The sequence below is a fragment of the Mus caroli genome, chromosome X (genome assembly GCF_900094665.2).
Source record: "Mus caroli chromosome X, CAROLI_EIJ_v1.1, whole genome shotgun sequence".
Lineage (NCBI taxonomy): Eukaryota > Metazoa > Chordata > Mammalia > Rodentia > Muridae > Mus > Mus caroli.
The window spans coordinates 149070951-149085854 of record NC_034589.1 but is presented as its reverse complement, the minus strand read 5'-3'; the positions used below and the strand labels follow the sequence as shown (position 1 = coordinate 149085854).

At 40.1% G+C, this 14904-nt stretch overlaps 1 protein-coding gene across 1 annotated transcript in view; it reads left to right on the top strand.

Moving 5' to 3' along the window:
• The window catches only part of Ppef1 (protein phosphatase with EF-hand domain 1), a 124738-nt gene that overhangs the window by 74768 nt on the left and 35066 nt on the right, over positions 1 to 14904 (top strand). The window contains exons 8-9 of the mRNA XM_021153415.1: positions 1183 to 1297; positions 5296 to 5342. Of these exons, the coding sequence (XP_021009074.1) occupies positions 1183 to 1297; positions 5296 to 5342 (162 nt within the window). The remainder of the gene's footprint in view (positions 1 to 1182; positions 1298 to 5295; positions 5343 to 14904) is intronic.

Below are 14904 nucleotides of genomic sequence, written 5' to 3'. Positions count from 1 at the left end.
TTCATCTCAGCTCCAAACTTTGTCTCTGTAACTCCTTCCCTGGGTGTTGAAAGCTGTGGATTGAGTGCCTTTAGAATGCTTATGTGAGGGAAAGATTTGGTACTTCACTAAGTCCTAGATGGACAGGAAATGAGGGTCTAAGAGTAATATATGAATTATATATTTAGAATTTTCTAGTATTTATATTAAAAAAGAAAAAACAGATAAAATCAGTTTTAACAATGTATTTAATTCAGTATATCTCAGTATATGAAACATTTCAATATACAATCATATTACAACTATTGAGACATTTTTGCTTTTTTTATACCGAGTCTTTGGAATCCGGAGTGAATCTTGTTCTTCCAGCACATCTCAATTCTAACTAGTCTCCATTTCAAGTAATCCATCATCTCCCATTACAAATGAGCACCATCTTGGACATCCCAACTCTAAGTCAACCTGACTCTTAAAGCTATGTTGATATCAGTTACGTTTGTGTGACAATCACATACTTGTCATCTTTTCTTACTGGAGTATATGTTTGGAAATATTCTTAATTTCAAAATGGGGGGGAAAGACACTTTGGATGTTTGTAAAGCTTAAGAGAGAAAGCAGTGAATCTGTAGGAAATAATGGCCTCGTCTGTGGTGTAATGAGCAGAGTGGTGAGGTGGTCATAAAGAGCAGGGATCCAAGTGTTTTCAGTTTGGAATATTTTCACAATGTGGGTGCTGAGCATTCTGTACAGCAAATTCTGGAGCCACCCTTAGGAGGCTCAGGAACAAGTAGCAGTGCATCTCAACAAAAAGCTGTAACTTATCCACTTTCCTTCCTTGCTTTGTTTCCACCCCCCTTTCAAATGATTCTTACTGTTATGCTTTTGTCTGGACATTTTCTTTGGGCAGTTGACCTCCCCTACCCCCATTTTACCATTCCTCCTCTTGGGATCTAAGGACCATGAATAATCAGAAGTGCCAAAGAAGAACACGAGAACCATTCATTCCTTCCATGGCAAATATCTCCTGAGGGCTTTCTTCGTACTAGACACTATGTTAGAACAATCTATTTGAGAATAATTTAAGGATTATCCTGAAGTACAGCAACCTAAAATGTGCTCATATGCCTCATTTTTATAGTTTTCGACATAGTCATAGCTTTCTCCCTAGTTCATTATCTCCATTTCCTCTGCTTCCTCTCACAGATACTTCATGCTCACTACGTCTTAGAGGTGCTATTTGAAGCTAGGAAAGTCCTGAAGCAAATGCCGAATATCTCTCATGTAAAAACCTTTCCCGCCAAAGAGATAACAATCTGTGGTAAGTTTCAGAAGAGAGTTGTCACATTAATATTTAGGAGCCTCTTGGTCCTGCATCATTTGCCTAACATGAAAACTATGTAAATTGGATTGTGTTGAGGGGAAAATGTTAATATAGAATTATCTATCATGATAATACTGTTCCCCATCTTGTCTTTGTTTTGCATACCAGCTGGCAGGAATTAATTATGTGAGAAATTAAAGAACTCTTGTTGCTTTCTCTAAAGGCAGCTAGCATTTTAATATGGAGAGCCACTGATGGGTAGAATAAGTGTTCTTTGCCCTCTGAGTGGCTCTCATTATATTTGTTTCATGGTGGTTTTGTTCCAGGTGGGCCTCTGTGTGCATGCCACTTCTACTGGAAAGAGAAACACCCAAGGCGGGTGGAGATTCAATTCTATTCTGCCCTTGGCTGCTGCTTTAGATTTTCCAACTGGTCCTTGCAGCTTTTTAAAGGAGTGGGAATGTCCCCCAAATCTGTTTCTTGTTCTTCTAAATAATAAGATTTGAGATTTTGTTATCTTATAGGCCAGCCTGGCAGGATATTGCTTCTAGAAACAGTACACATTGAAATTCATCACAGTTGGTGCTCAGCATGCTTACACTGTCTGGGAGTGGGGTGCATGGAAGGAACAGCAATTCCCTAACTTCTAATTAAGCCTTTAGGTTACAAAACAGTGGTTGTTATTTTCCAAATCAGTTTTTAGCCCACGTTCTCTTCCTCTGGCAGGTAGAAGTGGATTTGACAATCTAATTAAACCCTTTCCATTCCCAGCATCTCAGAGTGGTGACAAGGACTTGATCTAGCAGTACATATCTCATGACATTGGGCTGACTCAAGTTTTTTGAAGAGTCTCTAATGGTTTAATTTCAACTGAATCGGGCCACCAGATCACTCTAGACAATAATATACCTTAGCATAGAGACCTTTTATTAAAAGCTACAACAGGCTTTGCTTTTGATGGAAATAAAGAATGCTGGGTCATAAGGTTCAGGAAACCATGCCAACCTGTGAAGCCTCTAAAGCCAGGGGCTAGGATTTCTACCCACATGTACATTAACAGTCGAAACAGATGTTAGGATCTGCATTTTCATTAGCCCTCCAGTTGCTATTGCAGTTCTATCTGCATTGAGGTTACAGATGTGTGTCACTGCATCCTAGAAGAAGAAATGAATTAGAGGACATGGGAGTCCTTGAATTCTACAATATGAGAACTAAAAAGTCCTTACAGAGATGTTCTTGTCCTTCTACTAACAGTTAAGGTTTTAATTTTTTCCCCCATGTTAAGGATCAAACCTGGGGGTTTGCTCCTGCTACTCAAGCACTCTATCACTGAACTATATTCAAAATCCCTATGTCCTGCTATTATGGAGAAATAGAGGTCCAGAGAGAAATACATAATTTTGCCAATGCATTTCTAGATGGTACCCTGCACCCCACCTTACTCAGCTAGTCAGTGATAGGGTTGCATTAAAAATAAGGTCTTCTATATTTCAGATTAGGCAGGGTGCCATCTTTGTACTTGTCTGTCCAGACTAGGTAGATTAGACAAATTCATTCATTTAAGGGACCCTACATTTAAGACATTTATTTCCAGATATTTTTTTTCTCCACATAGCACTTTCGGTAAAGAGAAAAGGCAATATGCCAAATCAACTTCATATTTTAGCACGCCAGCTATTCTAATCCTTCATATTCAAATTTCTGTCCACGTGGTGGTGGAAGTAGTGGTGGTTGTGATGGTAGTGGTGGTGTGCGCGTGCATACATGCATGTAGAGACAAGGTTGGTGATGGATGTCTTTCTCCATTGCTGTCCACTCTACTTTTTGAGACAGGGTCTCTTACTGAGCTCACTGATTGGCAAGGCTGTGTGCCAGTGAGCCTGTCTCTGTTGCCTTCAGCATTTAAGGTACAGATGGGGACCACTGTACCTTGTTTTTTGCATGGCTGATGGAGATCTGAGCACAACTCTTGAATAGCAAGCAATCAATTACTGAATCATCTTCAGGGCCAGTATACTTTTATTCTTAATAGGCAAATCACTCTGAAGAAAATTAAGAAAGCAAAATGATTGCAAGATATATTAAATATGTATTTAACTTTTGGAGTGAGACTGTATATAAAGGTATTGACATTTAAGTATCCATTAACATCAATATGCTCTTTATCTTATTTTTAGTATTCTGGCAATTTTATAAAAAGTGCTAGTAATTTAGGGTTTTTAACCTTGTTATTTCTAAAGTAATTTATCTTGTTTATGCAATTTTAAATAGACTAAGAAAAAGTGTTCTTAAATTTTATGGTAATTAAATTGAATATAAAATCAAAAGATATTTTACCTAAAAATATTTATCCAAATAGAAATTTTGAATATTCATATAGTCACTTACTTTTTTCATTAGTGAGTCTTATATTCAATAGCTTCCATTAGTTGGCTTTTGTTTTTTTTTCCTCTCATAACTGTCTCATCAAAAAGAATCTCAACTATCTAGTTATAATTTTTAAACCTTTAAAATTAGAAGTAAAATAAAGCAATACCCAGCAAATGAATGGCTATGGATTCAGTGATTAAATGCATGCATTGCACTCACTGATAAGTGGATATTAGCCCAGAAGTTCACAATCCTTCTTAGAAGGGGGAACAAAATACCCATGGAAGGAGTTACAGAGACAAAGTTCGGAGCAGAGCCTGAAGGAAGAACCATCCAGAGACTGCCCCACTTGGGGATCCATCCCATAAACAACCACCAAACCCAGACACTATGGCAGATGCCAACAAGTGCTTGCTGACAGGACCCTGATATAGCTGTCTCCTAAGAGGCTCTGCCAATACCTGGCAAATACAGAAGTGGATGCTCACAGCCATCTATTGGACTGAGCACAGGGTCCCCAATGAAGGAGCTAGAGAAAGTACCCAAGGAGCTGAAGGGGTTTGCAGCCCCATAGAATGAGCATCAATATGAACTAACCAGTACCCCCAGAGCTCCCAGGGACTTAACCAACAACCAAAGAGTACACATGGAGAGACGTAAGCCTCCAACTGCATATGCAGCAGAGGATGGCCTTGTGGGTCATCAATGAGAGGAGAGGCCCTTGATCCTGTGAAGGTCCTATGTCCCAGTGTAGGGGGCTGCCAGGGTCAGGAAGCAGGAGTGGGTGGGTTGGGGAGCAGGGAGTGGGGGGAGGGGATAGGGGATTTTCAGAGGGGAAACTAGGAAAGGGGATAATATTTGAAATGTAAATAAAGAAAATATCTAATAAAAATGTGAGCAAAAAAAAAAAGAAAGAAAGAAAAGAAAAGAAAAGAAAGGAAAAGAAAAGAAAAAAAAGGAGAGAAAAGAAAAACCCCACCTCTTACTTAAACCTATACTTTATATCAGTACCCAAGATAGACTTGGGTGTCACTGGACCCTTTATTTGTTCTTTCTAATATGGCCATATTAAATTAATTCCTTTTCTTGTCATTAAAAAATAAATGCATGCATTGAGTACCTAGTTGCCTAGATACTATGGTAGGTCCTTGGAGAGTCAATGCTTCCTGTGATAGCTATTTCTGCTGCTCTCCTGGGCATTAACATGTAGGCATTACAGAGGAAATCATCTTGAGATGAGAGGATGCTGGGTTTGAATTCTAGCTCAGATTTTGGTGGCAGGGTACTTGCATACGTTTTGTAATTACTCTGAGTCTCATTTGGAATATAAGGATGACAACAGTGCTACTCCCTGAGTGGTGGTGAGGATCAAACAAGAAAGTAAGCATACAATTCAGACTAAATGAAAGCCTACATCAAACAGTTCCAGTTGCTGTACCCACCCCATGTGTACCATGGGAGGGAAGGAAAGTGTCCGTGGAAGCAGAATGCATATCATCATCACCCTAAAGTGGAAATCCCAATGCCATGAGAATACTTAGGGTATTTGAGATTTAAAATGCTATAACAAAATAAGCATTGCATCTTGGCTCCTCCTGAATACTGATATTTCATTTGTGTTCCAGGTGATTTGCATGGGAAACTGGATGATCTTATGCTTATTTTCTATAAGGTAAATGCTTGTTTGCCTGTGCTTTTGCTGTGTGAGGGCAGTCCTAGGGCAGATAACAATATTAGTTTTGTTGTATGCATGTCTACACACACAAATATAAATGAAATATAAATGAAATATGACAATTTTTTTTAATCTTAGAAGCTCAAAGATTTGTAGAAACACATCTTTTAGTTTTCCACGCATCTCACAAGATTTGTTTTTCAAAAATGTAATTAGATTCTTTGTTCAACACTGAGGCTATCTGTATATCAGTTAGAATGTGTGCATGCCTGTCTTTATTGTGTCATAAAGGTTGAGATGGCACAGGATGAGGAGGAATGTAGTCTGTTTTATTTTGCTTGGAGATTAACATGTTCTATAATGAGTTTCCCCTTTTATCACACACTAATTGGGTGTGAAGGGAGAAATGTCCACCTTTAGTAAATGAGCAACTCTGAGCTCAGTTATTCTGCTGGTTCTCCATCTTTTGCACAAAGCTGCAGCACGGCCGACACAGACACTTTGGCTGGACTCATTGTTGTCTCTGAGCCAACAGTTGCTACCTGAATGCTTGCTTCTAGAATGATGATATCTAGAAACCAGATCCTGGGGCCCTAGCACTGTCTCTTAGCACTGGTCTTCTACATGTCTCTTTTTGATTAATGATGTTTGCTATCATCCTCAAGGCTAGCAAAATTAACCACAATTTGTTTTTTCAGCTTCCATATTATCTTGTAATTCCACTCCATACATTGTCTTATGGATAAAGTGATGTAATTATCCAAGAGCATTTTGTTTTATTTCTCGAGATAGGGTTTCTCTGAGTAGCCCTAGCTGTTCTGGAACTCACTCTGCAGACCTGGCTGGCCTCGAACTTAGAAATCCACCTACCTCAGCCTCCCAAGTGCTGGGATTAAAGGCATGCACCACCACTGCCTGGCATATTTGTAATTTAATATTTATTTTTATTTTAAAAAATTTCATCTAATATATTCTGATGTTATTCTTCCCCTCCCCAATGTCTTCAAGATCCTCTCCATGTCTCTCTACCAACTCATCTTCAAGCTTATGGTCTCTCTCTCTCTCTCTCTCTCTCTCTCTCTCTCTCTCTCTCTCTCTCTCTCTCTCCTCTCTTTCTCTCTCTGTCTCTGTCTCTCTGTCTCTCTCTCTCTCTCTCTCTCTCTCTCTCTCTCTCTCTCTCTCTCTCTCTCTCTCTCTCTCTCTGTCTCTCATTCAGTAGCATTTTAAGGATCTGCATTATGACAGAAATGCAAGGTTGCAAGGTTTTATTTCATTTATCCATAATGGCAACTTGGAAGAAAATGGGATAGGCCAAGATAGAAGTAAGCCAATGGACCTGGCACTTTGGAGAGGATTTGGATGACACTTCAGGCAGCTTAAGCAAGGTCCAGAGCTAGGGGATGTGTTCAGAGGAAGTGGGAAGCTCCCCAGGCAGTTGGTTGGTATAGGAATTCCAGACAAGCCTTACTGGTAGGAAGCTGAGGGAGTTAGTAAAGAGAACTCCTGGAGTCATGGGAGTCAAGCTAGGGAAGGAAGGAAGAGAAGCCAGTATGGGAAGAATGGGAGGACTGAAGGATTAGAATGTGCACTAGGGTCAGGGAGTAGCTGGAAGGGTCTTAGGAAGCAGAAGGGGTAGAAAGATGCAGGTGAAATTGTCCCAGGTGAGATGAGAGTCTGAGGTGGCATCCAGAAGGCAAGATACAAGGATGAGTAAAAGAATATCAGCAACAGGGAGGGCAAGTACCAGGAAATTATGTGTGTTGAATGAGTTGACTCTTGGACCTAGAGCTAAGGAGCTGAGGAAGACATTTAGTCAGAGGTACTGGGTCTGAAAGGAGTCACACAAAGCGTCAGACCTTCCACTACCCTGCCCCTGAAGTGTTTTTCCTTGCAGGAATAGATTCTTTTCTTCCACAGTAGTGATGCTGGAGTCAGGGGTCACCAGCATCCTTAAGGGAGGTTTACATTTGTGGAGAGAATTCTTTCTGGATGAGGTTAAGTAAAGGGAGTTTATTTATCATGACATGGGGATGCCTTTGGCCAAGTTGGAAAGGTGGGAAAGAAGAAGGGTGGAATGCTTAAATGAGTCTCAAGTTGTCCACGTGAGAAATATTTGTCTGGCTTACCACACTATTAAATGTTCAAAATTCCAGTCCTGCAATTGCTTGACAGGTAGCATCTGAGGATGGGATATGGACAGCAGTAACCAAACTATCTGGCAAGTCTTTTCCTAGAGACCGGAAAACACTTGAAAAGGAAAATGGTTGAACAATTTAGATGGGGATAGTGGTCGCTCCATTCCAAGAGATTTGGAAAAGAAACCCTTCTAAGGGGGAGATACTAAGGCATGACCAGAGATTGAGTCCTGGAGTAGAGAGACCAGGACAGAGTATTCTGACACAGTTCTTTAATTGCACTGGCAAAGTGACATGGAACATATAAAACTGGAAGGTGCTAATGTAAAGACTGAACAGGAGGAGGTGGGTGGTAGGAAGCGTCATAAAATGAACTAAAGGGGAAAATACAGCATTCAAATAGAAGCTAGAAACATCTCAAGAGTTCTCCAGTGACATTTTTCAGGGCCATGCAGTAAAAGAGAAGGAAGCTACTCAGGCATGGACTGGGGTGGAAGGGGGTAAGGGGGATCTTTGAGAGTGGTGTGTAAGAGCAATGGGTTAGAATTTTACCCAACTCAGGATGAGACTGTAACATGCAGCTTGGGCATACAACAAGCCATACACATCACTTGCCTGACTTAACAGGGGGAAAAGGGAAGGACCACTGAGGACGGCATGATTTCACCTTGAGAAACTGAAAAAGGAGATCTATGTACATCATGAGGGCTATATTAATACAAACGTATTTATTGGCTGCTGAGTGAGTTAGGAACCTTCAGGGACAAACTCCTGTATTAATGAATTTCCAAAGTGTCCTTTCCTTTCTGAAGCTAAAACCTTTGTGGAAAGCAAGCTTCTCAGATGCATTCCTTATTGCTATGTTTAGAATACAAGCTGAACATGCCCCAAAATGTGTCTACTGTTTTCGCCTCTTAAGCTGGACATGCTCAGATATGTACTTCTTGATGGACTATTCCAGGAACATGTCCCCTGTAAAGAGTTTTCCTATATATAACTCATTTGCTACTCTTTTTTTTTTTTTGCTATAACATATTTTTTAATTTTAATTTTATTTATTTACATTTCAAATGTTATCCCCTTTCCCGGTTTACCCTCTGCAACCCCCCTATCCCATTCCCCCTTACCCTGCTTCTATAAGGGTGCTCCCCCACCCACCCACCCACCCCCGCCTCACTGCCCGTGCATTTCTCTACACTGGGGCATCAAGTCTTCATAGGACCAAGGGCCTCCCCTCCCACTGATGACAGATAAGGCCCCTTCAGCTCCTTCAGTCCTTCCTCTAACTCCTCCATTGGGGTCCCTGTGCTCAGTCTGATGGTTGGCTGCAAGCATCTGCATCTGTATTGGTCAGGCACTGGCAGAGCCTCTCAGGAGACAGCTAGATCAGGTTCCTGTCAGCAAGCACTTCTTGGCATCAGCAATAGTGTCTGGGTTTGGTATCTGCATGTGGGATGGATTCCCAGATGGGGTAGTCTCTGGATGGCCTTTCCTTCAGTCTCTACTCTACTCTTTGTCCCTGTGTTTCCTTTAGACAGGAGCAATTCTGGGTTAAAACTTTGGAGATGGGTAGGTAGTCCCATCCCTCAACTGGGGGTCCATGCCTAACCTCTGGATATGGTCTTGATAGGTCCTCCCTCCACTTTGTGGGGTATTCAGTTAATGTCATTCCCATGGGGTCCTGGCATCTGGGACTTTCTGGTTGCTATCCTCAGTTCCCCATCCCCCATTGCTACAGACCTCTGTTCAATTTCCTGATCCTCTGCACATCTCCTCCATCTCCCTCCATACCTTGTTAGTTGTACCTCTAACCTCAGCCCTAGGAAGGATAATAAAGGAGGAATATCCTGGGTATTAGGGAAGCCTGGAGTTGAGGGCAGAGCCTGGATTATATAGCAAGAGTGTGTGCATTTGTGTGTGTGTGTGTGTGTGTGTGTGTGTGTGAGAGAGAGAGAGAGAGAGAGAGAGAGAGAGAGAGGTGGTTTCAGCTCTTTTCTTGTGCCATTGCTGAAAATACTAATGATATTCATGACCTGCCCTCACTGCCTTATCATAGTTATTTTTGTTTGCCTTTTAAAAGTAAAGGTTATTGTGTATGTTGCATATATATAACACAATGTTACAGGATTCATACAAAGGCTGAGAAAGCAACCACAGAGATTCAAATCAACATACTCATCATCTCACAAACTATAAGTATGCATGCATATATATATACATATATATATACATACATGTATATATGTGTGTGTGTGTATTATGTAGAGGCACTCGCTACTAAAATTGACTCATTTAGCATGAATGCCACACACAGTAACTGAGCACAGTAGGTTCATAGCTTGGTAAGCATAAAACAGAAATGCGTGACAAGAAACACAAGTGAGGAGAGTCTTATTCTCTGTGGTAGGTAAGGGGACACAGGACTTGTTTTGTTCCCAAGCAGCATCTTCTTCCCATGAAAGTCGCATATGAAATACTCCACAAAGGGGAGGGAGAACCTGTCAAGACCATATCCAGAGGCTAATATTCTGACCAATGTAAGATGAAATCGCACAGTTGTTTTGATTTCCGTTTCTCTTATGACTAAGGATGTTGAGCATTTCTTTAAGTGCTTCTCACACATTTGACATTTTTCTGTTGAGAATTCTCTGTTTAGTTCTGCACACCATTTTAATTGGGTTATTTGGTTTGTTGGTGCCTAATTTTTTGAGTTCTTTATGCATTTTGGATATCAGCCCTCTGTCGGGTATAGGGATGATGAAGATCTTTTCCCAATTTGTAGGCTGTCCTTTAATCCCATGGACAGTGTCCTTTGCCTTACAGAAGCTTTTCAGTTTCATGGGGTCCCATTTATTAATTGTTGACCTTAGTGCTTGAGCATTTGGTATTATGTTCAGGATGTTGTTTCTTCTACCAATACCTTCAAGGCTATTCCTCACTTTTTCTTCTGTTAGATTTAGTATATCTGGTTTTATGTTGAACTCTTTAATTCACTTGGACTTGAGTTCTGTGCAGGCTGATAAATAGGAATCTATTTGTATTCTTCTACACACAGACATCCAATTAGACCAGCAAGATTTGTTGAAGATGCTTTCGTATTTTCCATTGTATAGTTTTGGCTTCTTCATAAGCAGTCAATGTCTATAGGTGTATAGATTTACTTCTGGGTCTTCTATTTGATTCAATATTGATCAGCCTGTCCGTTTTTATGCTAGTACCATGTAGGGTTTCTTTTTTTAATTACTATTGCTCTATAGTACAGCTTGAAATCAGGGATGGTGATACCTCATGAAGATCGTTTATTGTACAGGATTGTTTTAGCTATCCTAGATTTTTGTGTGTTTTTTTTTTCATATGAAGTTGAGTATTATTCTTTTAAAATCTGTAAAGAATTGTGTTGGATTTTTTTTATGGGGATTGCATTGAATCAATAGATTGCTTTTGGTAAGATGGCTATTTTTACTATGTTAATCCTACCAATCCATGAGCATGGAGATCTTTCCATCTTCTGAAATCTTCAATTTCTTTCTTCAAAGATCTGAAGTTCTTATCAGACAGATATTTTATATTATTTGTAGGTATGTGAAGGCTGTTATTTTTTTTCTCAGCTTGTTTATTATTTGTATATAGGAGCACTACTTTTTTTTTCTTTGAGTTAATTTCGTTTCAAGCCACTTTGCTGAAGATGCTTGCCAGCTATAGGAGTTCTCTGGCAGAGTTTTGGGGTCACATATACTCTCATATCATCTGCAAATATAAAATAATTTGACTTCTTCCTTTTCAATGGGTATTCCTTTGATATCCTTTAGTTGTCTTATTGCTGTACATGAAACTGTATTGAATAGACATAGAGTGGACAGCCTTATCTTGTCCCTGACATTTTTGTGGAATTCATTTAAGTTTCTTCCCATTTAATTTGATGTTGGCTATCAGCCTGCTGTATATCTACTTTATTGTGTTTAGTTATGTGTCTCATATCCCTGACTTCTCGAAGAACTTATCTTGAATGGGTATTAGATTTTGTCAAAGGCTTTTTCAGCATCTAATGAAATGATCAAATGGTTTTTTCTTCTAGTTTGTTTATATGGTAGATAACATTAATGGATTTTCTTATGTTGAACTATCCCTGCATCCCTGGGATGAAATCTACTTGATTATGGTGGATGATGCTTTTTATGTGTTCTTGGATTCAGTTTGTGAGTATTTTATTGAACACTTTGCATCAATGCTCTTAAGGGAAATTGGTCTGAAATTCTCTTTCTTCGTTTAGTCTTTGTGTGGTTTAGTTATCAGAATGACGGTGGCCTTGTAAAATGAATTTCGTAGAATTTTATTTTGTAGAATAACTTGAGAAGTATTGGTATTAGTTCCTCTTTGAAAATGTAATAGAGTTCTCCACTAAACCATCTGGGGCTGGGCTTTTATGGTTGGGAGACTTTTAATGACTATCTCTGTTTCCTTAGATGTTATAGGCCTATTTAGATTGTTTACCTGATCTTGATTTATTTAGTTTAAATTTTCTTTTTTTATTTACTTTTTTTAAAATTAGGTATTTATTTCAGTTACATTTCCAATGCTATCCCAAAAGTCCCCTACCCACTCCCACTTCTTGGCCCTGGTGTTCCCCTGTACTGAGGCAGATAAAGTTTGCACGACCAATGGGCCTCTCTTTCCAGTGATGGCCGACTAGGCCATCTTTTGATACATATGCAGCTAGAAACATGAGCTCCAGGGGGTACTGGGTAGTTCATATTGTTGTTCCACCTATAGGGTTGCAGATCCCTTTAGTTCCTTGAGTACTTTTTCTATCTCCTCCATTGGGAGCCCTGTGATACATCCAATAGATGACTGTGGACATCCACTTCTGTGTTTACTAGGACCCAGAATAGTCTCACAAGAGACAGCTATATCTGGGTCCTTTCAGCAAAATGTTGCTAGTGTATGCAATGGTGTCAGCATTTGGAGGCTGATTATGGGATGGGTTCCCGGATATGGCAGTCTCTAGATGGTCCATCCTTTCGTCTCAGCTCCAAACTGTGTCTCTGTAACTCCTTCCATGGGTGTTTTGTTCCCAATTCTAAGAAGGGGCAAAATGTCCACACTTTGGTCTTTGTTCTTCTTGAGTTTCTTGTGTTTAGCAAATTGTATCTTATATCTTGGGTATTCTAAGTTTCTGGGCTAATATCCACTTATCAGTGAGTACATATCATTTGAGTTGTTTTGTGATTGGGTTACCTCACTCAGGATGATACCCTCCAGGTCCATCCATTTGCCTAGGAATTTCATAAATTCATTCTTTTTAATAGCTGAGTAGTACTCCATTGTGTAAATGTACCACATTTTCTGTATCCATTCCTCTGTTGAGGGACATCTGGGTTCTTTCCAGCTTCTGGCTATTATAAATAAGGCTGCTATGAACATAGTGGAGCATGTGTCCTTCTTACTGGTTGGAACATCTTCTGGATATATGCCCAGGAGAGGTATTGCGGGATCCTCCAGTACTACTATGTTCAATTTTCTAAGGAACCGCCAGACTGATTTCCAGAGTGGTTGTACAAGCTTGCAATCCCACCAACAATGGAAGAGTGTCCCTCTTTCTCCACATCCTCGCCAGCATCTGCTGTCACCTGAATTTTTGATCTTAGCCATTCTGACTGGTGTGAGGTGGAATCTCAGGGGTTTGTGGAGTTCATGCTTGTGAAGTAAGAACTAATTATTCTTTGGATTTCTTTGGTGTCTGTTTTATGTCCCCCATTTTCATTTCTGATTTTTAAAATTAGAATATTCTCTCCCTGTGCCTTTTAGTCTGGCTAAGGATATATGTCTTATCTTGTTGATTTTCTCAAAGAACCAGTTCTTGGTTTTGTTGATTCTTTGTATCATTCTCTTTGTTTCTAATTGGTTGATTTCAGCCCTGAATTAGATTATTTCCTGCCTTGTACTGCTCTTGAGTGTGCTTGCTTCTATTTGGTCTAGAACTTTCAGGTGTGTTGTTAAGTTGCTAATATGAGATCTCTCAAATTTCTTTATGAAGGCACAACTTAGTGCTATGAGCTTTCCTCTTAGCACTGCTTTCATTGTATCCCATAAGTTTGGGTATGTTGTGCCTTCATTTTCATTGAACTCTAGAAAGTCTTAAATTGAAGTAATATTTTGCTCTCAATCAGTGCAGCACCAGCTCACCGAATCCCAGCCCAGTGCAGTGATTCACTTCAGCTCATGGACAAGAGCTATGAGTTGTGTCATGTTGGTGTGAACCCTGATCTTCAAAGCTTGCTTAGAGCTAGCTTAGTAGTCATACTTTAAATTGTGCTTATTTAATTATTATGGTTTAAAGGAAACAAAATTTGTATTTTGGGGAGTGGTTTGGCCAGCTGTATCCTGTTGGAATTAAAAAAAAAAAGAAAGCTAGATATGGCCAATACTTATGTCTTTTTTCCATTGACTAACTTATTTCTTCACTTTACATCCTAATCTAAGCTCCCCATCCTCCTTTCCTCCCAGTCCTACCTTCATGAATCCCCCCATTATCTCCTCCCCTTCTCCCAGGAGGTCCTCCTTGAGTCCCACCACACCCTGGGACATCTAGTCCCAGCATGACTAAGCATCCCACTGAGGCCCAACCAGGCTTTCCAGGTAGGGAAAGGGGATACAATGGCAGACAACAGAGTCAGAGATAGTCTCTGTTCCAATTGTTAGGGAACCTACATGAAGACCAAGATGTACATCTGCTACAAATGTGGGAGGGGATGGCTAGGTCCAGCCCCTGCATGCTCTTTGGTTGGTGGATCAGTTTCTGTGAATCCCCATAGTCCAAGGTTGGTTGATGCTTTGTAAGTCTTCTTATGGTGTCCTGGACCCTTCTGGGTTGTTCAATTCTATCCCCAATATTTATGTCTTAACTATGGCTAATTTTTTCTTCTCTATCAACCCTAAAACACAACCAGAAGCTTTGCCTTCACAAACTATTCTTATTCACCTCTCAGTTGACATTTTGGTATATCCTTTCTTCCCCATCAGTTCCTTTTTATAATAAGAGCAGGGCTATATGCTCAAGCTTGGCCCAGGTCAACCAAATCTGAGAGGCAGTAGCTTCACTGGTATGCCTAACTATTTTGCTTTTCTTTTCCAAGTGGTAGGTTTAACTCAAAACTTGTGCAGAAAATTGAACTTAGGGCCTCCTACGTGTTAGGCAGGCACTCTATCACTGAGCTATATTCTCAATCCTTTGTTTCATTTCTTTTTTTTTTTTTCAGATTTTTCTTAATTAGGTATTTTCCTCAATTACATTTCCAATGCTATCCAAAAAGTCCCCAATACACTCCCCCAACCAGTCCCCCCCACCCCCACCCCTTGGCCCTGGCATTCCCCTGTACTGGGGCATATAAAGTTGGCAAGTCCAGTGGGCCTCTCTTTCCAGTGAT